We start from the raw sequence: 24556 nt of genomic DNA on the forward strand, positions 1-24556 counted from the left end.
TTGTGATGTGAGAGATTCCTCAACTAGCCGATTAAGCTTATAATTAAAATGATTCCTGTTTTATTAATTCACACTTTTAATGAAGTATTGATATCATTTTCAGCAAAATGCAATCTCTTCATCAAATGCTGCTTTATAAAATCTATTACCGACTATTGTTAACAAGATAGGCTGTGTGATTTGCTGTCCCATTAACCCAATGGCAGTATCATAATTATCAGGCATGTCTCCAAAATAATTATCTATTTTTTTGTTTTCATGACAACGTTTAATATTTTTGTTAACTTTTATTAAGTGAGTTGGTGTCATGTTTTGTAGGACAATATGAAATGTTCATTTATGCAATATTTTATTCTTACAATCTTTAACTTTCTAGTTTAAATTGTGCTCAATTTTGAGGTTTTTCTCACTTTTCGACTAGTCTACTTTTAGAGTTCTGCTTCAACATCAGGGAAATGAAAAAACTATTTTTGAGCACAGCCTTGGTTTGAGCAGCCTGTGCTTGACTGACATCTGTCAGATTCATTTTGTTGCACCTGTTAGGCTGGGGAGGTTACACCTTTATATTTACTACTTACTTAAGTGTAAACACCTGTGTGAGTGTGCAGGGCCTTCACCAGCTGATGTGTCAGGTTTTAAAGCTTCTCTTTATGTTGACATTTCTACCTCCTATCCCCCATCCTCACTGTTGTTCTCAAGTTTCTTAATTGTAATAAGTGATCACTTCCTGCTCTGGTTCTTTCCTTCCTGCCCCGCCAGCAGTGGGACACCTGAGACGTAAGAGGCGAATTTCCTTCTCTTTCAGTCTTTCCCCCATCCTCACCAAATCTAAGTCTCACTTTGCTTACGGAGACACGTCATCTAGCGATGATGAGGATAACTTGAGTAAGTAATGTACTATCAACATAGCTGCAGTAGAAAATAGCTGTGATGTCAGAATCAGAGCAGTAGTTATTCCTGTTGTACCCTTTTTCCAGCAACATGGAACAGGATCTCACTTGAAAGACTTCAGCCTTGAGCCATTATTATTATTATTTATGTGAATATAAAAATAATAATGGCTCATCCTGCTGAAAAGGGTCCAGTTCACATTGTGATGAGAATTGCAGGCAAACAAAAGTTTGTATTGCAGTCAATGAGAATGTTAACATTCTCAGACATTCTGTCGTAGAAAGGTAATGAACTAGTAGTTGGTACCCAGATTTGTTGGTACCCAGTGTGACCCACAGTATGCTGAGATCTTTTTGTCCCTTTTCTCGATTTGTCAAAAAGCTTTTTTGAGTTATTCAGTCAATAGATACGGACAAGGTCGATGGAATAAAAACTGCTTACACAAAAAAACTAAATTGTAATATTTTATCACAAAACACACATAATGGATTACATTGATTCTTTTTAAAGACATTATGCGTGAACATTCAGCCTTGACTGAAGTGCAACCTCTCCCTTTTTACAATTTTACAGTGGGTGAGTGCTCTCTGTAGTATATACGCTTCTGCAGTAACAGAAGAAAATGCACTTAAGCCTGAACGAAGAAGCTGGAGGGAGAACGAGCCCAAAAGTTCAGCTGCAGCAAACTTTTCTACAAGGAAACCACTAATTACTGCCAATACCAGGAAGAATGTGCAATAAGAATAATATAATAATAAGTCCTGTTGATGACATTAATAAGACTTTGACTTCTCCTTTCCCCTATTCGTACCAGCTTTTTAAGATTTATCTGCCCTTTGCTTAGACCCCCTTCTTTGTTTTGTGTCTGTACAAACACCACAGAAAGAAGAAAAACAAAAACCATAAACACCTCCAGATAAATATCAGTTTGTCACCTTTATTTTAAGCCACTAAGCCTTCCGTTGTTATCTGTGAGATATTTCCATTAGTGTTCTCTGTCTCCTTTTCAGGCCAAAACTTTGCCCTCATTATGCTGTTTAAGTTTTGATGCAGAGAAGGCATTTTGTTTATTTACATGTACATCAAAGTATGATTGAGATATGGTTGTCTAGAAGGAAGGAGTTGTTCCCAGAGAAGCTGCATGTGGTGATATTTGACTGCATTGTTTGCTTTGATTACACGTTTGGATTATTATTTTTTAAATTTATTTTATGTGCAAAGCAGATAAAAATACAGCTTGGTCAGAGATTAATAGAAAAATACACTGGAGTTCAATGGAGCCAAGAAATCCATGTTTGATAATAAAGGAGCTTTGGTGGAGCAACCAGAACAAAAGAAGGTATCAAAGATGACAGCAAAGTGATTAGATATTGAGGATATAATTTCTTGCAGGAAAAGAAACAACCTGACTTTGTAGTTTTAAGAGTTCATGATGTTGGATGTGTGTGCAGCCAGGGGATTTTTTTGGAGCCAGTATCCAGCAGTCATTAATGGCATCGGATCAAAAGGCAGCACTTCAGTACCGGCCGCCCCTCATCAGTGCCAGAGTCATTTTGCTTTTGGCCTCTACGCAGCACAGGAGCTAAATGTTAAATACCTCGCTCAAGGACGTTAAAGGTAGCTGTTGAAGGACAGGAGGGCGCGGATGATTCAAGCATCTGCCCGATTCTTGCAGCCAGGTTTGGAACGAACAGTCTTCTGCTCATAAAAATGAATTTCTGCACAGGAGGAGCGAGCAGCACGTTAGCAGAGCAGCAGCAGCCGCAGCGCTCTGCGTGTGTTTACACAGGATGCGTTCAGGCGCAGCATTGGGTTGTAGGTCACCAGCAGTCAGAGCCCAATACACAATCACTGTGTTGCGTGCTTCCAACAGAAGATTGAAAATAGACCTGAAGAGTGAAAATGTACTTTGAGGCAAACATTTTACTTGATTATTTTTGACTGTTCACAGTCCTCAGAAAGGTATAAGAAGAAATAGTTTGTATTTTATTCTTTAATTTATTTATTTATATATGTCTGATTAATGTGTACACAGTGATAAATTAGTCCTATGGAGGTAAAATATGGAGCACCTTGCCTTTAAGAGGAGTTGGGGGAGACTATTATTGAAATGGAGATGAGAGAAAATAGATTTTGAATGCAATGTTAAATCTTGGTTAATAATCTAAAAGGCTGATACATTACCTATGGAACATTTTTTCGTTATATTATATTTATTCGGAATTATGGAAGCAAGAAGATTTATGTTTGCTCATTTTATTCAATAAATAATTAACTTTGAATATTCAGACATGAACTATAATTCTACACCTTAACCAGGACAGAATTTGTACCTTACAGTTTGTGTCTGGTTGAGAAGAAATATATCTGCTTCAACACACACAGATGACATAAAACTTATACATATACATACATATTGTATATTCAGGGAAAGCGGGATGACCCGGTGGTTAGTGTGGTAGTCCCCTAAGCAGAGGTTTAGAGCGCCTTAAATAGAGGGAAAAACTTTATTCACTGTGTCCTGTTTTAACAACCAAATCTTTGTCGTCCTCTCATTTCTTTCCAGGTATGAGGTCGTTTTCCAGTGCTTCTGGGTCACTAGCATACAGGTCAGTCTCAACTCTGCACAAGATTTCTACTAAAGGTTTCTACTGCTGCTGGGGCCTTTATAGTCCTGTAAAGAAACAGTGTGCAGGGGTTATTGTGAGCAGACAGCAGTAAAGAGCCATTTTGGAAATGTGTTAACAGGGAAAGCTTTGTGATGCAGCTGTTTGAGGATAAAATTAAATGTGTGTGTGTGTGTGTGTGTGTTTGTGTGTGTACCAGCATATCGGAGGAGGAGCCTGGCCCTCTGCGGAGCGACACTGAGGGGAAGAGTGTGACCAAAGTCAGCCGGACCTTCAGCTACCTCAAGAACAAGATGTACAAAAAGACCAGGGTGAGGGAATGGATTTTAATTATCCTTAATAAAACTGTGGTGGGACTTTAAAGTTATATTTATTGTACTGCCCTACATACAGTACCAGGTGTGGTGTCATTAACAACAATGGTCTATGAGCCAGACACTGTTCGGGTTGACTTTCAAAATTAAATGAATAAATTTAGGCCTAACTAGTTTTTATTAGCTCACTTTATTAGCTCCCAGTAACATGGGAATCCATCATGATAACTAGATACAAGAAAAGGCTCTAGAGGCAAATATAAAACAAAGTGTTTAAACAAGAGCATGGGAAACAAACAAAATATGACAAAATGTTAAATAAGAACATGTGAAAAAATACATAAAATGATATGTTAAATAAGTGAATATAAATAAATAAACAAATACATTAAACAAGTGTGTGAAAAATGAAATACATTTTAAACAAAATGAGACAATATGTATTAAATGTATGTACAGCCTTGTAAATAAATAAATAGAATTATATGTTAAATTAGTGATTATAATAAATAAATAAATACATAAAACACAATGTTAAATAAGAACATGTAAATAAACAAATAAATAAAACAAGTGTGTGAAAAGTGAAATAAATTTTAAACAAAATGAGACAATATTTATTAAATAACAGCATGTAAATAAATAAATAGAATTATATGTTAAATTAGTGATTATAATAAATAAATACATAAAACACAATGTTAAATAAGAACATGTAAATAAACAAATAAATAAAACAAGTGTGTGAAGAATTAAATTAAGAGCATGTAAAATAAAATGAGACTATATATTAAATAATAACATTTAAAAATAAATGAATAAACAAAATGTTTTAAAAGAGTATGTCAGGAAAAAAAAAAGAAAAACATTTCTGTCCTTCCCTTCATGAAGGACAGAAATGCGTTTCAGCTTCACCTGTCCTAATTCACCTGAAGGCTGCTGCTGGTCAGTGCACAACCAGTGAAGCGAGCACAGCTTTGTGAGTGAGCTAAGTCTGACTCCAGCATCGGGTTGTGTAGATGGATTTATAACCTCTTTACTGCCTGCGGGTCAAACACACATATGTGGGGTTAGCATTCTAAATAATTTCTTTCAAAATGTTTTGGTTTTGTTTCAAAATAAGAAGGAAAACAGTCAAGATATACTAAGTACAGCAACAGATTAGACACATTTTCTGATTTCAATGTCACTTGTTTTCTGTACAGTGCGTTTGCTTTAAATTCAATCGACTTCTCTCTAAACATTTCTTCCTTAAAGCAAGAATGACAACACCTGACCACTTTTCAGCCTTACACTTGTGCACATTCACACTGGAGGCTGCCCTCTGCATCTTCTTCTACTGGCCTCTGAACAGCTCCAATCGAACAGTTGGGGGTTGCATGTCTTGCTTCAGGGCAAGACTGTGTTTCTTGTAACTTCCCCCTGTTCAGATTTCCCCAGTAGGTTTTGTTTTTAGACTGTAACATTTTTCTGGTCACAGAAGTGAATCTCTTCTGAAAGATGAGGTCAGATCATGCTTTTTTCCACTCACAGAGCCAAGTTATTTATCTACTGAAGGTATTTTCCAGTGGAAATATAGCAGTCCTCATTATATCTGTAAGGTAAAATTATCTTCATGAAAGAAAAATCTCTCTCTGCATAATTTGGAAGCCATAGTGCTGCAGGTCAGACACCACAAATACAGTAAGGCTTCACAGGCGTTAACTATATTTCTATTTTAATACCACAATGATAAATATAAGGGTCTATATATAGTTACTTGCATTGTGTTTGCAGTCTGTAATTGTTCAGCTCTTGCAAAGAGACACAGAAGGGTGAACAGGAAGTAAAACAGGAAGATGGAGTTGGCTGGGGTTTTATAATCTCATCTCTAACCTCAGTCATTGCTTTGCTTTTAAAGTGACAGGATTCTGAAGGAGCTCACCGGAGCCTGGTTTGCTGATCAGCCTTTTAAAGTCGTAAGCTATAAGACAATTAGCAAAGCTTTGATTTTCTTACTGGCACCCAGTTATTTGATTGCATCCATAATAGATAGTCAGTGACAATCAGCAACCACAGACCTGTCACAAACGTCTTTATTGGATTCCACTAAGGCGTTTAAATTAAAGATTCAAAAGCCTCTCATGTTCTTTCTCCCTATAAGTCATTAATTGACTGGAAAATATATTTTGTTAAATATCCAAATGCCCTGAATCTGTCCGAATATTCTGCAAAGGGGATGTAGTTTGTGCAATTTTGAAATCGCCTCAGCACCAGACCAAGGGGTCATTGCAGAAATAGCACCTCCTGTAGCGAGCCACTCACTTCCTCATTGCAGCTTTCCTAATGGAGCCTCAGTGCTGGTAGCAGCTTCAGCCGCAGCCAGGGATGTTATACAGGAGAATCACAGGAAGCCATGGCTTCTCAATGAGATGGAAAAGTTGGCTGGAGGTAGGCTCAAAGAGTGCTCTGGTTTCTCAGTCAAATCCTAGTGAAAGAGACTGTCACAATATCATGTTAAAAGTGCCTGCTGTCCCCTTCTGGGCTCAGGTCTTTTTCCAGTGAAGTCATTGCCTGTTGCAGTACATTTCACTCGGACGTCTTTTTGTTTCAATCTGTGGTTTAGATGTCACTGGTGATTACTTCTACCGTTGTGAAAGCTGAAAATCATCTTTGCTTCCTGTGTATTTTTGTTATGTCAAGCATCATATGTTATATATAATACTTACTTGATTCCTGTGGTCTATGTCTAGTACCTTCAGGTTGAATGCACTTATTGTAAGTCGCTTTGGACAAAAGTGTCTGCTAAATGACATGTAATGTAATGTAATATGTAAAAAAAAGATGATTGCAGTGAAGAATGTTTTTTTTTTTAAGTCTGTAGCTTGTCGATGCGTTTCACCTTGGGTGAGACGGCTGTTGCAGGAAGTGAGAGTAACTGCTAAGTGTTGTAATAAAACATGCAGACTTGCTGCGTTCCCGTCAGCCTCGCGTTGTCTTGAAGCGACCGAACAAAATGAGCTGTAGTCTGTCAGAGCTTTGTGGTCCCCTCAAACCAAGAGGCCCAGGGCCGGCCATTAAAGCGAGCTGGAAACTCCATTTTCCCATTTCCTCTGGGTTTGGGTGGAGGCCCTGTGATGTAAGTCCAACAGAATAAGAGCTCTGTTCTTCTCTGCATCATTTTATGGGATTGCGATTCAGCTCAGTGTACAGAGATGACCAGGAGCTGAGGATGACCTAGTCCATTAACTCGGAGGCAACAGAAAGACGGCCCTGTTACGGAAAAGGTCAAAGATTTGATTCCCAGACAGCACGTCTCCGTCAGTACCCATGCTTAAATAAGAAGAGTTTTACAGTAGCTGAGAGAACTGCACAATATGGATGGTGGCATTATTACCATCACTGTAATTGGTAGCTGTTTATCACAGTTTTTATGTACTGCTTAGCATCATCTCCAGAAGAATAACCCCCTACCAGTATTCCTGAAAAAATATATATCAAATTATCAGAGGTTTAAAATGAAAATAGCTTTGTTTTTAAATGAGACAAAACGGCCAAGGCTCCCTGAAACAGCTACATTTAAAATAGCCTCTTAATGAGACAATTTGTTGTCAGCATAAATAATGCATCACTTAATATGCAAAGCCCCCTGCTGTGTAGTACATCAGAGTAATAATGTCGCTCTGCTGGATTCAGATTGGAATTTAACAAAAGCGACTGGCCAAACGCTGAGACATTTTGTTACTGTTGTTTGTCACTCTCCAGGTAACTCTGCAGTGTTTTCTTTTTTTCTAAACATTTAATTGGCTGCTATAAAAGTTAATTACCTTCCTCTCCTGGTGTGGTCGTGTTCTAACACTATGATCTTTCCACCTGTGCAGGAAAAGGAGCGAGAGAAAAAGGAGAAAGACAAGGATGGGAAGGAGAAGGACAAAAAGGCCATTAATGGTCATCTGTTCACACCAGTCAGCTCAGGCCAGCCACTCCAGTGCTTCCAGTGCAATAAAGCTTTCAACAACAAGGAAGCCTTCCACTGCACACGTAAGTTTCTCTTCTTTTTATGCTTTGCGTTGTTCTTTCATTTCAGTTTGTGTTCTTTTGTTGGCCACTAATCAAGTTTCCTTTTAATTAAAGCCCATGAAGTGCTGTGATCCATTATTACAATAATTTATCTGTAAATTATGAATTCACTTTTAATTGGAAAACATGCTAAGCTCTGCTGGGAACACACAACATTGAACTAACCGTAAGGAGAAAAACAAAGCTGTAGTTGTGAAGAAAAGCTCCTTGTGTTGTGCACATACATCATCAGACATGAGTCATCACATCAGCTTACTGTAAATGCTCATGCACTCAGTAGTTTGGAACATATAATTTATAGATGTATCCACGTATGTAATTAAAAGGGACCTATTATGCTAATTTTCATGTCCATAATAGAATTTGGGGTTTCTACTAGAAAATGTTTACATGCTTTAATGTCCAAAAAAACCACATTATTTTCCTCATGCTGCTACTGTCCACTGTTTGAGATGCTCCGTTTTAGCGCCTGTCTCTTTAAGACCCCCTCCCAAAAAACCCCAGTTTGCTCTGAGCGGTCAGTGGAAGAATGACCATATTGGAGTACAGCAGCACTTTTTACCTTGAAAAATCACTAATAAAACCATCTACATCAAAAACTGCACAATCCAATACACAGCCGCCCATGAAGTTGGAATAAAATATTTCTTTACCTCTTTCCATGAAATGATTGTGACGATGTGTATATCTTTTCAAAACTGTATTACTTTATCTCTTCTAAACACATCACATTGCAAATGAAACCACAATTGACGGAGGATTGTGTCTGAAAACAAAGTGATTCCAACTTTATGGGCAACCATGTATGTGCCTGGAGCAAATTACCATATTTATAGAAATCCTTAACAAGCTTACGTCAAGCAGAGAGCAGAAAAAAACAGTTTTAAACTGTGTTTTTTCTCACATTTACTAATTATTGCTCCTTGCATGGTGTGTTCACTTGTGTGTAAAAAAGGATGGATTAAATGCAGAGGTTGAATTTCCCAATTGTGGGGTTAAAAGTAATTCATCTTTATCTTAATCTTATTTGATACTTTGGCCACTTTTAATATAAACATCCGATTACACTATGTTTGATAGAAGGTAAGGAAAAGCATAATTGGTCTCCTTTAACCCATTGAGGCCTGAAAAATCGCTGGGCGATTTTAAAATAAGCCTCTAATTTTCTGGAAATTCTGGAAAAAATAGTGTCAACTCTTCTACTAAATAATAGATTTTTCAGCCTCTGTAGCAGATAGAAATGAAATTAAAAAAGGTATTTGAGAGCTTATACAAATACTACAAAACGACGTATCCGCTTTCCAGGCTTCAATGGGTTAAAGACTTTGGTTGGACAAAAAACGTATTTGTCTGTTTGTCCACTGATCAAGATAGAAATGTAGTTTTGCTTGCTGTTTTAGCGTGTGTTGTAATATCAGAAAAGAAAGTCGGCAGAGCAAAAGCGCTCATACTCAGCTGAGCCAGCTTCATGGTTTGTTTCAAGTAGTGAAACTCTAATGGGCTGCTTCTAATGTACCCCAGTCAGGCTTTCAGTACAGACAACAAAACAGCTTTTGCATTGTTTTCCACTGAAACAGCAGCAGCAGCCCTAAAGAGGATGTAGTTTATTGCACAATCCTTTGGCACAACCCCAAGAACAGCCTTAAAAGGAGAAACCAGCTCTGCGATGGATCACAGCGATCCTCTCAATGGTCACAATCTGCCTCAGATACTTAAGACTGGCGAAAACAGCTCTTGTTGTGTTCAGTTGGTCTGGTTCGGATTTCGGAGCCACGGTCACTTCTGAGGGGTGTTTTTCGCCATTTTCTGTACTCGCAGATGTCTGGCTGGTGTCCATTCAACAGACAAATACAGTGATCCTTTGTCTGAGATTAGCTGGAATTAGTTGGACGTCCACAAAAAGCTGTAAAATACCCAATAAAACCATTTAACAGGAGCAAAACACTGCAGAAATTTCAGCTGCTTTTGCTGTGTGGGTCATAATTAGATATATATCACATAATCTAATAGACGGATACTTTTATCCACATCTCTTTTACAGTAAGTGTCAACACTTTTTTGGGTGAATTTAAAATAGAACCCCTCACCCTGAAAGTGTTGCTGCTTCTCCTTTCTCATAGGCTCACACAGAATTATTCTCTCACCCTGACTCAGTGTTGATGTAATCCTAAAACCGGAAACGTTGTACGCAACTTAGCATTGATGACGAGGTCTGGTCGGGGGGTTGTTGGGTTTCACTTGTGCAACATGTCTGTAAAACCCTTCAGTCTATTGGAAACATGTCTGTGTTAAAGTCGGTGCAAACTTGCAGTGAAGCTGTATTTTGACACAAACCGTGATCTCTCTTCATCTTTATCGATCTCTGCCTCAAAGAGAAAGGATTTGACCCTACGATATTAAACAAAGTAAGAAACAGGGTCTTTTATTGACTCTACGGGATCAGATTACAGAGCAAATCTTATTTTAGCAATCTCGAATGATGACCCTTGGTCCAAATGGTGATTTGGGAATGTTTATATAATTAAAGTTTTCCCATGCAATTCTCTGTTTATGTTTTTGTCATTCTCCGGCCTATCTCTCTCTCTCTCTCTTTTTTTCTTTCTCCTTCGTTCACGAGCTGTATTACCCCTCGATTGCATCACATGCTCTGCTTCAGTCTGGCTTTCATTAGTGGGCTGGTGGAGTTTCCTGGCCGGCTATGAAAACCAGTCAGAATTTCTAGCCCCCACCTTTTCACTCACCCTCAACACCCCCGCTACCACCTCCACTGCCATGCTCATACAGTAGTATTCACTGAGCTTTCTCTTGCTTTTCTTTCCAGACTGTAACGCTTCCGTCCACAAGAGCTGCAGGGACAGCCTGCCAGTTTGTGCCAAGGTGAAGATGAAGGTAAAGGTTCCCTCAGAGTAACTCCACCACTGATTCTGTAGTATTCTGCAGCCAATATAGATTTGAACTCCTCTTTCATGGTTTTATTCTCTCTTTCTCTGGCTAGTTGCCCAAACAGCAGTTTGCAGTACCAGATTCGAGCTCCTTTCCTACAGTCACGATGAGGAACAAATGTGAGTGTCAAACCTAACTCTTATAAATCTTCCATCTCCAGGTTTGTTGCCAAAGGTGATCGAAGGTGGTTTTATATTTTGTGTATGAAAATCTTAATTTCTTGTACATCAGTGAGTGTGAGCCGGTCAAAAAGAGTCTGTGCAGAAGAATTTCAATTCAATTAAATTCAACTTTATTTATAGAGCGCATTTCATGCACAAGGCAGACTCAATGCGCTTCACAATATATACATAATTACAGTTGAAAAACAAAACAAAACAACAGAAAACAAGCAAATACAAACAATTAGAAAAAAAAATCAATTACAAATTAATTGAAGAGTGCAGGTAGACAAGCTCTGCCATATTCACCACATACACACTTACTTACTCACACATGTGTGACATTGCCTCTTGGTATAATGAATGTCCGCAATTATGCCGACTTTGCTTTCTTCAACCAATCAAACACCGGCTGCAGTGTGTGATTTTAAAAAAGCATGTCTGCATTCTTAGGGTAAACAAGATTTGACCTCTAAACAACAGCATCAGCTTCTAGTGTGTGTGCACAAAAATCTGCGTTAATCTACCACCTGAACCCAACCTGCTCACCACCATCTGTATGCATTATAGCAGAGCTCTCGGAAGAGGACAGAAACAGACTGTGCACCGCTCTCCAAGGTGTTTGAGTGAGAGAGTAGATAATGTGTGGAAGGTTGACTATAGCAGGCAATGTTAATTGTTAACAACTTAGTGTGTCACCTTCTGACCCGCCTGTGGGTCGACCTACGCATCATTAGACTGCGTGTAGTCCATTTTACACAGTTGCAGCTCGCCTCTGTTGTGGCTCTTTTACTAGCTCAGAGGTGGAACGTCTCAGTCCCTGTACTGTATACCGCCTGTGTAACCTTTATACAGACACGGCCCAATAATACGCACTATTCCCGCCTCGAACAGGCTGTGTAAAGAGGGCTTAAATCAGCATGAATCAACATGCACACAGATGTTAAAAATGTAAAAATGAAATGTGAGGAATGTTCATGTATGAGAAGAATTTAAGATAAAAACGTAAGAGACTACAGCACATTTGGTGAGCACAAAGAGCGAAAAAACAATTAACAGTCCTGTGTGTGTATATATAGAACCTTTATTTAATCAGGTAATCTCATTGAGATCAAGACAGACCGTGCAGCAGAGAGAAAAAAGACAGACATAACCAGACACACGAAAAAAACACAAAACGTACATAACAAAAGCACACAAAGACAATCACAAAAGTTACTAGATACATTCTAAGTGAAATGCTGTTGGGCCAGCAGGAAGAGACATTATTTTTAAAGTCCCTGTACTTCCTTTTATTTCAAAGGTGCAAAGTTCAGTATTTACCTGAGGAGTAACTACAGTTAAACAGTCCTGACATCTGCTTTGGTGGTTTTAAACTTGATAACAGAAGTGATAATACACTGAGGACCAGCTTACTTTTCCATATAGCACACAGTTATGAGTACAATATGTATCTAACTTAATGAATCTGTCTCTGGAACAGCTGGTGGGACGAGGGAGCGCCCCTGGTCCGCCATCTTGTCCCCCGAAGATCATTCTTCCTTGATGATCCCGTCACGGAGACCCACCAGCATCATGGCTTTCCATGGCAACAACCTCTCCAAGAGCCTCTCCATAAGCAATATCGCAGGGTGGGTGTGTGCGTGTGTGTGTGTGTGTGTGTAGTGCATAGTATCGCAATAATTTGCGTGGCAATATTATATAAATTCATGGCCGCCAAGTATTGATATTAAGCGTTTATTTAGAGTCACTCTTTTTGCAATTTTTGTTTTTTTTCCAGAGGCTGTAGCGGTCTCACTTTTAGGAATATACTGGAGATACTGGTATCATATGAAACTAGAAGATCTAAGCAATCTGTAGGCACCAGGATATAGTGTTGGGAAGTTTTAAAAATAACGCTGCAAAGTTACAATGGTGTTAGCTACATGCTATAGACACTGGATGCCAGAAAATGCTGCAATTGTTGTCAGAACTTAATCAGTTCAGTTCAGTTTGACTGAATACTTTGTTGGTCATTCTGTGGGTTTGACTCTCATTGTAGAGAAATAAAAAGACTGAAGTGAGATGAATAGATTAAGAATTTTCTCTTATTTGACAAAACAATTCTTGATTGAATTAAATTTTGTGGACACAAAATGCAGTTAAACAGTTAAATAGTCACCATATCACAAAATGCTTAAAATTGCAATAACATTGTAACGTGACTCAAGTATCGGGATAAAATCATATCATGGGGCCCCTGGTCATTCCCACCTCTAGTGTGTGTGTGTGTGTGTGTGTGTGTGTTAAATTCAGTGTTTCTGTTGATATTTACCCCTTTGTATTGAATCCCTTTGTGATTTACCTGTTTTTATTCATCCCTGCATCTATAGTGCTCTATGTGTGTTTAAACAGCTTAATGGGTGTTTGTGATGATAACTGGTTGTATTTTCTTTTCCTGTTATCTCTCCATTCAGTCCGGTGTTTGATGAGATGCCCATTAAAGGCCTGCGGTATCTCTCCCAGTCTACTGACTCCCTCAACAGAACCAACCAGGTCACAGAGTCCATGGAGTCACTCACTGACGAAGGTCAATACACACACACACACACACACACACACACACACACACACACATCGATGATCTGATTACCCAAGACAGCTGCTGATCAGCTGATATCTAAGACTCTGAACCTCAGGCTGGAAAACTGAGTAAATATATTTTGCTAAATCTGAGAGTAATAATAATGATATTAATGTTTTCCTATAAAGTTCAAATAACAGTAACGGTAATTGTTTTCAAAAATTAAAAATGATTCACTTATCTTATTTCTAATGTGAAAAAAATACAATTATCAGAACAAAAAAGTGCAGTTTTAGTGCGTAGGAATGGATATACCTAATTTTCAGAGATCTTAATTTGAATTCCTTGTATTCTGAACTAACTTTACTCGTAAGATTTTGTCACAAAATAATTTAAACGGCAGCTAGAGCAATGTAAATAAATACTGGAAAATAAAAGTGCTTCTTCCATTAATGTTATGGTAATTGTTTATTTAAAACATCCAAATCTGTGTTATACACACACAGTGGTGTAGAAATTATAACACGAGCCTTCAGATTATAAGTGCAGGCTGTGTTGTTGAAGCAGGGACGGAGATGATGGACGGCCAGCTGATGGGGGAGTTTGAGGCCGAGGCCAAGGAGATGGAAGCTGACTCGTGGAGTTTATGTGCAGAGCAGCAGTACCTGCAGCAGCTGGACAAAGATCTGGTGAAGAGACAAGACGTCATTTACGGTATGTTTGACTCATCCAAATATCCTTTTAATTTTTAATGTATTTAAAAGGGAGACTTGTGGAAAGCCATAGAGCCCATTTTCATAGGGCCATATGACTGCTTTGAAAATCGCCATGCTAAATCAAATACAGCCCAACTTTGCAGCATTATTTATACGATACCGTTTGAATGCTGACTGCTTAATTTTCAATTTACTTTTTTAACCTAACATGTAGGAAGTTAAAAAGTTTTGTCTCATTTAGATCTATACTATTGCTGTTTTTTAATCAAAACGATGGAAATTACTCTAAACCACTGATCAGAGAAGACTATACATATTTTACAATAATTTTAAAGGAGAAGAAAAACTGGTTTACTCTTCAGTGGCATTAGCATATCTTGATAACTTTGACTTGATGCATCTAGAGGTCTCAACGGTCTGTTGACACTACACAGATTTACCTAATTCAGTGTAAATAAAGACTACAGTGACATGCAAAGTCTAGTGATTATTTCTATGAAACAATTTTTAGACCTGAGGTAGAATTACAACTCCAACTCCATAAAAGTTGGACGTTGAACATGTAAAATGTAAATAAACTAGAATTTGATACGTTTCTAATCCTTTGTGATATATATTTAATTGAAAACTGTACAAAGACAATTTTTTATGATTAAACCGTTAATGTTTGTTTTTGTAAATATACACTCTGAATTCTGACTGTGATGCATTCGGTTTCTATTTACAGGTGCATCTCAATACATTAGAATATGATGGAAAAGTTAATTTCCAGTAGTTCAAGTCAAATAGCTCCAACCAAGTATTGAGTGCATATAGATGGACATACTTTTCAGAGGCCAACATTTCCATATTAAACATACTTTTTAAAATTGATCTTTTGTAATATACATTTTTTTTGAGACACTGAATTTTAGGTCTTCATTAAATGTAAGTCATAATCATTATAATTAGAAGAAATTAAATAAATTAAGACAAGAAATGTTTCATTCTGTGTGTAATGGATCAGCATAATGTGTTATTTTCACTTTTTGAATTGAATTACTGACATAAATAAACTTATATATGATATTCTAATTGATTGAGATGCACCTGAGTTCAAACTTTTATGACTCTGGGTTGCATGTGCAATAGGGTGCATCAAATTTGAATGGGAATTTTTAATTTCAAAATATCAATTTGGCTGGGATTGCATTTTGTTCCACTTAACATAAAAATGACTTTTGTAAAGTTTTGAGGAATTCCATTGAGATTTAGGGGTGCCACCTAACACATGAACTTTGGTGAAATTTCGAAAAATGTGCAATTTTTGGTCTAATTGCCAAAAGGTTGACCTGGAAATGTTGCGTACAGTGAACTTTTATACACTAACATGTTCTATACGGTTATCAAAGTAAAAGTTGCTTGTTTGCCCTTTGGGCAACAAGGGCATTTCCCAGAATTCAACTTTCAAGATTCTCCATTCATTTGTCCAATAGACGAAATGAATGGAGGTCAATGGGACATGTTCACATGGCCTTACCCTGAATTTTGTGCAGCAGTGATGGATGTTGGACACACATATAACGTTTAATTGACTTTATTGCTTAACACAAGGGGCGTTACTGAGACACCCTCTCTAGTGGCTAACTCATTGGCAACTAACAGGGCCTAATGGTGAGAGCTGACACTAACTAAACTTGTGCCAGAGTCTTTCTCCCTGGTGATGTTGTTCAGTGGAGCAGAGAGAGGAAATGGAACCTGAACTCTGAACCTAGCCAGTGCGTCTCCCCCCAGATATGTCTCCCCACCCGCCACCCGAGAGTAACCGTCCTATTCAGGGATTAGCTTGCATTTGCAGCAGCAATGTTTGGCTGTTGGTAGGTCATGCTCAACTGCCTGCAGAACTATATAGTCATGTGATAGTAGTAGTGTACAAGGATGGTGATAGTAGTAGTGGTCTAAATGGTAAATGGATGGACTGCACTTATATAGAGATTTTATCCAAAGCGCTTTGCACTACAGATGGCACATTCATTCATTCACCCATTCACACTAGTGCCACCTGCCACCATTGGGAGTTCATTCACTGATGAACGCAGCATCGTGGGCCTTTTGGGGTTCAGTATTGCCCAAGGATACTTTGACATGTGGCTGCCATGGTCAGGGATCGAACCACCAACATTCCAATCAGTGATTGCTCTACCAACTGAGCCACAGCCACCTCTAGTCTATGATGTGATAGGAGAACTGGTCTGTGGTGATGTGATAGGAGTACTGGTCTGTGGTGATGTGATAGGAGTACTGGTCTGTGATCATGTGATAGGAGTACTGGTCTGTGATCATGTGGTAGGAGTACTGGTCTGTGATCATGTGATAGGAGTACTGGTCTGTGGTGATGTGATAGGAGTACTGGTCTGTGGTGATATGATAGGAGTACTGGTCTGTGGTAATGTGATAGGAGTACTGGTCTGTGGTGATGTGATAGGAGTACTGGTCTGTGGTGATGTGATAGGAGTACTGGTCTGTGGTGATGTGATAGGAGTACTGGTCTGTGGTGATGTGATAGGAGTACTGGTCTGTGGTGATGTGATAGGAGTACTGGTCTGTGATCATGTGGTGGGAGTACTGGTCTGTGATCATGTGATAGGAGTACTGGTCTGTGGTGATGTGATAGGAGTACTGGTCTGTGGTGATATGATAGGAGTACTGGTCTGTGGTAATGTGATAGGAGTACTGGTCTGTGGTGATGTGATAGGAGTACTGGTCTGTGATCATGTGATAGGAGTACTGGTCTGTGGTGATGTGGTAGGAGTACTGGTCTGTGATCATGTGATAGGATTACTGGTCTGTGGTGATGTGATAGGAGTACTGGTCTGTGGTGATATGATAGGAGTACTGGTCTGTGGTAATGTGATAGGAGTACTGGTCTGTGGTGATGTGATAGGAGTACTGGTCTGTGATCATGTGGTAGGAGTACTGGTCTGTGATCATGTGATAGGATTACTGGTCTGTGGTGATGTGATAGGAGTACTGGTCTGTGGTGATATGATAGGAGTACTGGTCTGTGGTAATGTGATAGGAGTACTGGTCTGTGGTGATGTGATAGGAGTACTGGTCTGTGATCATGTGATAGGAGTACTGGTCTGTGATCATGTGGTAGGAGTACTGGTCTGTGATCATGTGATAGGAGTACTGGTCTGTGGTGATGTGATAGGAGTACTGGTCTGTGGTGATGTGATAGGAGTAATGGTCTGTGGTGATGTGATAGGAGTACTGGTCTGTGATCATGTGATAGGAGTACTGGTCTGTGGTGATGTGATAGGAGTACTGGTCTGTGATCATGTGATAGGAGTAATGGTCTGTGGTGATGTGATAGGAGTACTGGTCTGTGGTGATGTGATAGGAGTACTGGTCTGTGATCATGTGATAGGAGTACTGGTCTGTGGTGATGTGATAGGAGTACTGGTCTGTGGTGATGTGATAGGAGTACTGGTCTGTGGTGATGTGATAGGAGTACTGGTCTGTGGTGATGTGATAAGAGTACTGGTCTATAGTGATGGCAATAGTAGTAGTGGTCTATGGTCATGTGATAGTAGATACTCAAATTTTAACTGTATATAGTCTAAATACCTATAAATATGACTTAAGTGACTTATAATAAATAAGTATACAAAGACACAACTACAGATATGATGGTAATATGTAATAATACATACCCAACACAGAAAGATCACCTCAAACAGAAAGATTACCTCAGTTTTCTTGAGCTTTAGTATTGTTTACCTCAGATCTCCATGGCGACCATTGAGCACTGTTAACCACTTTATCCAACAAAAACAGATGTGCGGTGGCACCCCTAAATCATCATGTACCTGGAAAATATTTTGCATGTGTTGTTTCTACATATATTGGAACACTTTTAGCACCCAGCCATATCAAAATTCAAGAATTGTGTTTTTTGATGCACCCTAATGTGCAATGCATACAGTAGATCTGTGGATTGGTATAAAGGCTGCTGCTCATGTTGTTCTCTGACTCTGTACCACTTCCTTTATGTCCTTCAGAGCTGATGCAGACGGAGATGCATCACGTCCGGACGTTGCGCATCATGTCAGAAGTGTACAGCAAAGGCCTGCAGAAGGAGGCACAGCTGGAGCAGCAGACAGTGGAGAAACTGCTGCCGGCTTTAGATGAACTCCTGGAGCTCCACACGCAGCACCTCCTCCGCCTCCTGGAGAGGAAGAAGGAGAGCCAGCTGGAGGGGGGGAGCTCGGAGGGAGGCTTCACTATCAACAGGATAGGAGACATCCTGGTCAGCCAGGTTAGAGGGGGGAGGGGCTTGTGTGCTGAGGATGCAGGTCCTCGTTTTGTTTTGACACATGATGAATTCAGTTCTCTCTTTTGTGGCAATTCATTACAGCTGCGTAACATTAGCATGCTAGCATCGTCATTTTGAGCAAGTAAGTACAGCCTGACAGCTACTAGCATGGCTGCAGACTCTTAGGGTCCAATCAGACGGAGCATGTTTTAGCAGCCTGCGAGGCTTTTTGTAATTGTTTTCAATGAGAGTTAAGTGTTTTGGTTGCTCACTTTGAGTTGCTGAGAGCCTTGTTTTTTATGCTGTTTGTGCCTTGCAATTTTATAGAAATGCCTCGAGTTGAAAAAACTTTTAAGAACTCAGAGAGGAAAACAGCCCAACTTGATTTGCATTTTTTCCCATTGTCCAATTAGATTGTGTTCTGAAGGTGTCATGTAGAGTAGTGTTCAAAATAATAGCAGTCCAATGTGACTAACCAGATGAATCCAGGTTTTTAGTATATTTTTTTATTGCTACATGACAAACAAGGTACCAGTAGGTGCAGGAGATTCTCAGAAAAGCAACAAGACCCAGCATTCGTGATATGACAGGTGTGAAGCAGTAATAAAAAACTGTGGTCATACAACTAAATATTAGTTTAGTGATCACAGGATTGCTAAATCCTAGGAACAAAAAAGAAAGTTTGTACAAAATAGTTTTGAGTTTGTAAAGTCAACTGCAGACACTGCTATATTTTTGAACACACCCCTTTCAACTAATTGCCCAATAGCACAGCCTTAAGAGCTGCATATCATGAATGCTGGGTCTTGTTGGTTTTCTGAGAATCTACTGCACCTACTGGTACCTTGTTTGCCATGTAGCAATAAAAAATATACTAAAAACCTGGATTCATCTGGTTAGTCACATTGGACTGCTATTATATTGAACACTACTATAACTACACAGATCTCCATTTTCAAGGTCCAACGTACTATTTAAGAGCCAGAGCAAGTGCCCTGCACATGTCCATTTTTATACTATCTAAAAAGAAAAACAGGTACTTATTTCTGAGTTTCCTACACTGCAAAACAGCAGTTAGGCTAAGGACAGGTGATTCTGTCTCCCTTTCAAATGTTGGTTTTCTGGACCTTTGGGCTGATTCTCACCACTGGACTGTAGGTCCCTCAAGTGACACCAACATCAGCTGGTCCATTATAAATCATAAATCCTGTCTCATATACAGTACAGTTGAAGAGTGCACATTTTGCTGTTTGCTGTCTCAAATTTGTATATCCTAAAATGTCATCATCCAAATGGCAACTGGTAACTGATGACCATTACTGTCAAGCCCTGTTTAAAAACTCTAAAGTGGCAATGCCACCCATAAATTGCTCAAATGTCTCCCAGCTTAAAATTAAAGTTTTAAATATAAACCACTGAGTTCAAATTAGAAATATAACTGACAGCCCTACTCCTTACAGTGACAGTTTATTCATGATTACATTCTGCTCTAGTTCTCAGGATGCAACGGTGAAAGCATGAAGAGGGTTTATGGGAGATTCTGCAGCCGTCACAACGAATCAGTGAACTTCTACAAGGACCTCCTGACCAAAGACAAACGCTTCAAGGCCTTTATCAAAGTAAGACTCTTTCAGCCCTTCATGTGTTTATCACACATCCATTACACAACAGTGTTACTCTTTGGAGAATTTGCTCGTTATGCACTTGAAGATGTCTGGATTGTTTTTTGTTGAATAGATGTCTCACAAACATTCTGTTCTGTTCCTGAATGCGACTTATTGTGTTAACCAAGAGTTTGTTCTTGTTCTGTCTCGCTTTTCTTTTGTTTTTGATTCTTTTGCATGAGCACTTCATTTCAATTAGCACATGTGCTGTTAGGAAATTTGTTTAAAAGCAATGCTATCCTTGAGACTGTGTTGTTTTTTTGTTGAGGTAATAGTGCTTCCATTGTCTTCTATTGTTGTGTAACTGTCATATCCATTATCACAGCAAACACCTTCTCAATCTATTATTGCTGTATTCAGCAGCGAATGAATTTTAGGATTTCCCGCTGGTTATTCAAAACACTGTCTTGTCTTGAGCCACCTGTTGTGTGGGCACATTTTTACTCAAGCACTTGTTGTTTGTTTTTCCAGAAAAAGATGAGTAGCAGCATTGTGCGGAGGCTTGGTATCCCAGAATGCATCTTGCTGGTGACCCAGAGGATAACAAAGTACCCAGTGCTAATTCAAAGAATTCTGCAGCACACTAAAGGTTAGCGTCCTGTCGGCTTTTTTGTTTGCATGATAATACATGAACTGCTGAAAATAATAGGAGGAAGTTTGTTTTAATTGGCAGCTACAAACTATTATACCAGGCTGACGAAGCAGCAAGCAGTTAGGTCAGTAGAAGGGTTAAATATACTGTCATAATATCTTATGATTCATAGCGTATTCAGATGGCATATGTAGGGAGATAACTTCATCTAGTTGATCCCAATGGTTTCTTTCATTGTTCTACTTAAATTCTTAGAAATTGTTACATTCAAATTTTTAATGGATCTATTTGTGCTACCCGCATCTTCCTGCATAAAATATACAATATATAATATACAACACAAAACATTCACTCTTTAGAAGACAGTATTTCTAAATCTCAATCTAAAGTAAAAGGATGATTTTGAAGTCTTAAGTTCAAAATCAGTAAAGGAAAGAAGAAAACGTTTATTTTTCTGTGTTCATTTTTCTTGGATCTAAAAGATTGGCCTTATTCCGTCATGTATTCTGACACTTGTTTAAGGGAAAATCACTGCTTTAGCATCAGGCAAACTTTACTAGCGTATAGATCATTAGAGAATCAGTTCAAAACACATTTAAACAATTTTATCAGGATAATTACCTTTTAAGAAAATTACGTTTTATTGCACTGCACTGAAATGTGTGTGAGTTGAATCCATCAAAAGTGAAAAAGGGAAGCCTAGTTTGAGTCTTAAATCACCTGGGCTTGTTTATCTGAAAGAATATAAAGTTGTTGGGTTTTTTTATTCACCAATTTGTGCATACACATGCAAACAATATGGACATACTAAGAAAATGCTGTTAAACAAACCATGCTTTAGTAAGAGAGCACATTGTGTGAAAATAAAAACATAATTCTGAAAAAATGAATATTTTGAAAATAAAGGAGAAGAACAGGAGAAGACATGAAGAAAAGTGAGAGGTAGAGAACAAATAAAAATAATCAGGGCATGATCTGTTAGGGTAGGTATGCATTTTAGGTGAGTTTTGCAGGATTAATTTGGTTTAGTATAATTAATTTTTTCTGTTTCGTATATATACATATACTCGCACGTTACCCCAGTTATGTGATGACATTTACATTAATACTTTACGATTTCTACATTCAAATAGTTCTGAAATAGCGTTTCAGTCTGACAGCATATATTCCTGTGCTACATTAATATTTGAATAAACACTTTTAGCTGACCATGCTGAAATCTAAGTATGTCATATAATACCTCATCAATTCCTCTTATGTTTTCAGCACCATTACACGTTTTCCCATACAGTCCAGCTGTTCGTCTGTAATACTGCAAAACAGCGCGCACCAAATGTGTCGCCTCTTTCCAGGAAAAGCTCCTGAAAAGTTGAATTGCTCTCACATGCTTTCATATATTTTAAGAAAAAAATAGACATATGTTGTTTTTAGGATAATGGATGAAGCATACTGTGAGGAGCTGAAATATTTCACACCATATTTATATCTGATTTAAAGCAGCTCTCGTCAGCTGGCCTCCCACTGTGTACATTCACTTTAATCCTTCCCCAAAGCCTGTTTATAGTTCTATGTGGGATGGGGGAGCTCTGACTTAATCCCCAAGGTGCTTTAAGAGGACTCTCTCCTGCCAACTCTGAGTGGAAATAACACAGCACGCTCACACTTAAACGTAGTATTTTGGTGCTTAGGTACAACAACCAAAAAAAGGAAAATATTCCGCTGGGAAAAAAATTGACAGAGTGACCCCCCAAAAAACAAGTGCAGTATATACAAGACATGTATATCAGAGACAGATCGAGTCTGAGGCTTTTCTCAGAGTGCAGACCTACAGGACACTGGTGAATTTAATCTTTGCACTCTGAATTAATTCATGTAAAAAGTAGAGCGAAGTGGAGGTTGCTGATGTGGAGCTGACTCTGACCTTTGACCTCCTTGTTATTGCTCTCGTTTGATTGAACAAAAAAGTCACAGTGTGTTCATTTTGAGTCACTTGACACTGAGCCAACCTCTACCCAGCTCATAAAGCCTTTTGAATGTTCAGTTTATTCTGGAGAGCCAGAGGAGCCACACAGATAGCAGCAGCACTGACATACACTAAGAGTACATCCACATACACATAGAGTCATGATAAAAAATATTATTTCTTCATTTTAATGCCTGGTACTACTAAAGGTACATTTTCTGGACAAATATAATGATAACCACAAAAATAGCTCATAAGAGTTTAATTTAAGAGCTGATATCTAGACATTTTCTATGGTTTTCCTGATGATGGATGAATGATTTTGGTTATTATCAAGAAAACCATGGAAAATTGCTATCATTTGCTATCATTGCTATCATGTTATCATTATATTTGTCCAAAAAAATTACCTTAGTTTTACCAGGCATTAAATTAAGAAGAAAGTGAAGAAAACAATGGTCTAATAATTTTTCCATGACTGTATTTAAACCATATTGACAGAGGCTTAAAGAAAACACATGTGCACTTATTTGCTTTCTTGCAGAGAGTTAAACATGAGGGTGGCATGAATCTTCTCATTTGTGAGCTTAATATGAATCAACAGCCAGCAGTTGGTTAGTTTAGCTTTGTTTAGCTAAGTGGAAATAAGCTAAGTGGACTGGAAATGTGGGGGAAACAGCAACTCTCAAAAGTCTTTACCAGTTTGTTAATATATGCATGAAACAAATGAAGCATAACATGTTAATTATGTTGCATTTGTAATGGCACACCAGATATCAGGATATTAAACTTCAGGTCAGGCCAGAAGAGAATACTGGTAACAGTAGACATTGGTATGTAAGTTAAAATGATTTAACTTGTTGCCATCCTTCTCCTTCCACAGCAGAATTATATAATAAGAACATGAAATACTACCAAGATATTAGAAGAAGCTACAAGCATTATGAATGTACACAAAATTATTGTATTTAACATATTTTATTTATATTCTTTGTAAACAACAGAAGATCAACATAGCAGCATATCATCAGGCGCGTTTCATTTTGTAGTTCTGCCATTTCCTCGGACTGTCTGTTTGTTTTTAATCCATTATAATGCAGCATGTTGATTTATATAAAACCTATTTTCTCAATCAGCTTCTTACGCTTAACAATGGACTCCTACATACTGTAAGCACACAGTTTTCTGCCAAAATCAGAACACTTTACATTGATTATTTTTGCATAACCAATATCTGTGGGTTTTTTGGTGCTCTTCCCATTAATTGAAAGTGGGTAGGACTCAGTGTGACAATTTGACAAGGTATGTGTTTCTGTGCAGCAATCACAGTTAAGCAACCTTTGTTTGCTTATGTCCCCAGTTCTGTAAATCCATACTAATCAAACCACACCCACGCAGTCTGATTAAGCGGATTAGCTGAGTTTTTAAATGTTCAACTCTTGATAAAACTTAACCTGTGCTGCTGCTTATTCACTCATAAATCTTTAATGTTACCGAGAAATATGTAACATTTGAAACTTTCAGGGGTTTTAGAAGTTAGTGAAGTACTGACTACACCGTATGATTGACAAGTGAGAAGTTCAGTTGAAGAGCAGCCGGCTCTGATATGCTGATCAGCAACAGAAACAATAGGTCAGGTCAGGACATTTTAGAATAAGTGTCTATTTTCTTTTCATCAGTTCTGACATCTTGCTCTATGACTACCATAATACATTCACAAAAAGCTCCACCATGTGCAAATGACAGAAACTGAAGTCATACGTAAT

The 24556-nt window shown here is 38.4% G+C and overlaps 1 protein-coding gene across 7 annotated transcripts in view; it reads left to right on the forward strand.

The window, feature by feature from the left end:
• The window catches only part of LOC131985749 (A-kinase anchor protein 13), a 150411-nt gene that overhangs the window by 101253 nt on the left and 24602 nt on the right, over window positions 1–24556 (forward strand). For all 7 annotated transcript variants that reach the window (XM_059350857.1, XM_059350855.1, XM_059350859.1 and 4 more), the window contains 11 exons: window positions 3458–3500; window positions 3718–3829; window positions 7693–7852; window positions 10713–10780; window positions 10887–10953; window positions 12479–12626; window positions 13452–13564; window positions 14126–14272; window positions 18318–18574; window positions 20065–20190; window positions 20707–20824. In XM_059350857.1, coding sequence (XP_059206840.1) covers window positions 3458–3500; window positions 3718–3829; window positions 7693–7852; window positions 10713–10780; window positions 10887–10953; window positions 12479–12626; window positions 13452–13564; window positions 14126–14272; window positions 18318–18574; window positions 20065–20190; window positions 20707–20824 — 1359 coding nt within the window. The remainder of the gene's footprint in view (window positions 1–3457; window positions 3501–3717; window positions 3830–7692; window positions 7853–10712; window positions 10781–10886; window positions 10954–12478; window positions 12627–13451; window positions 13565–14125; window positions 14273–18317; window positions 18575–20064; window positions 20191–20706; window positions 20825–24556) is intronic.

This window comes from Centropristis striata, chromosome 2 (assembly GCF_030273125.1).
Source record: "Centropristis striata isolate RG_2023a ecotype Rhode Island chromosome 2, C.striata_1.0, whole genome shotgun sequence".
In the NCBI taxonomy this organism is placed as follows: domain Eukaryota; kingdom Metazoa; phylum Chordata; class Actinopteri; order Perciformes; family Serranidae; genus Centropristis; species Centropristis striata.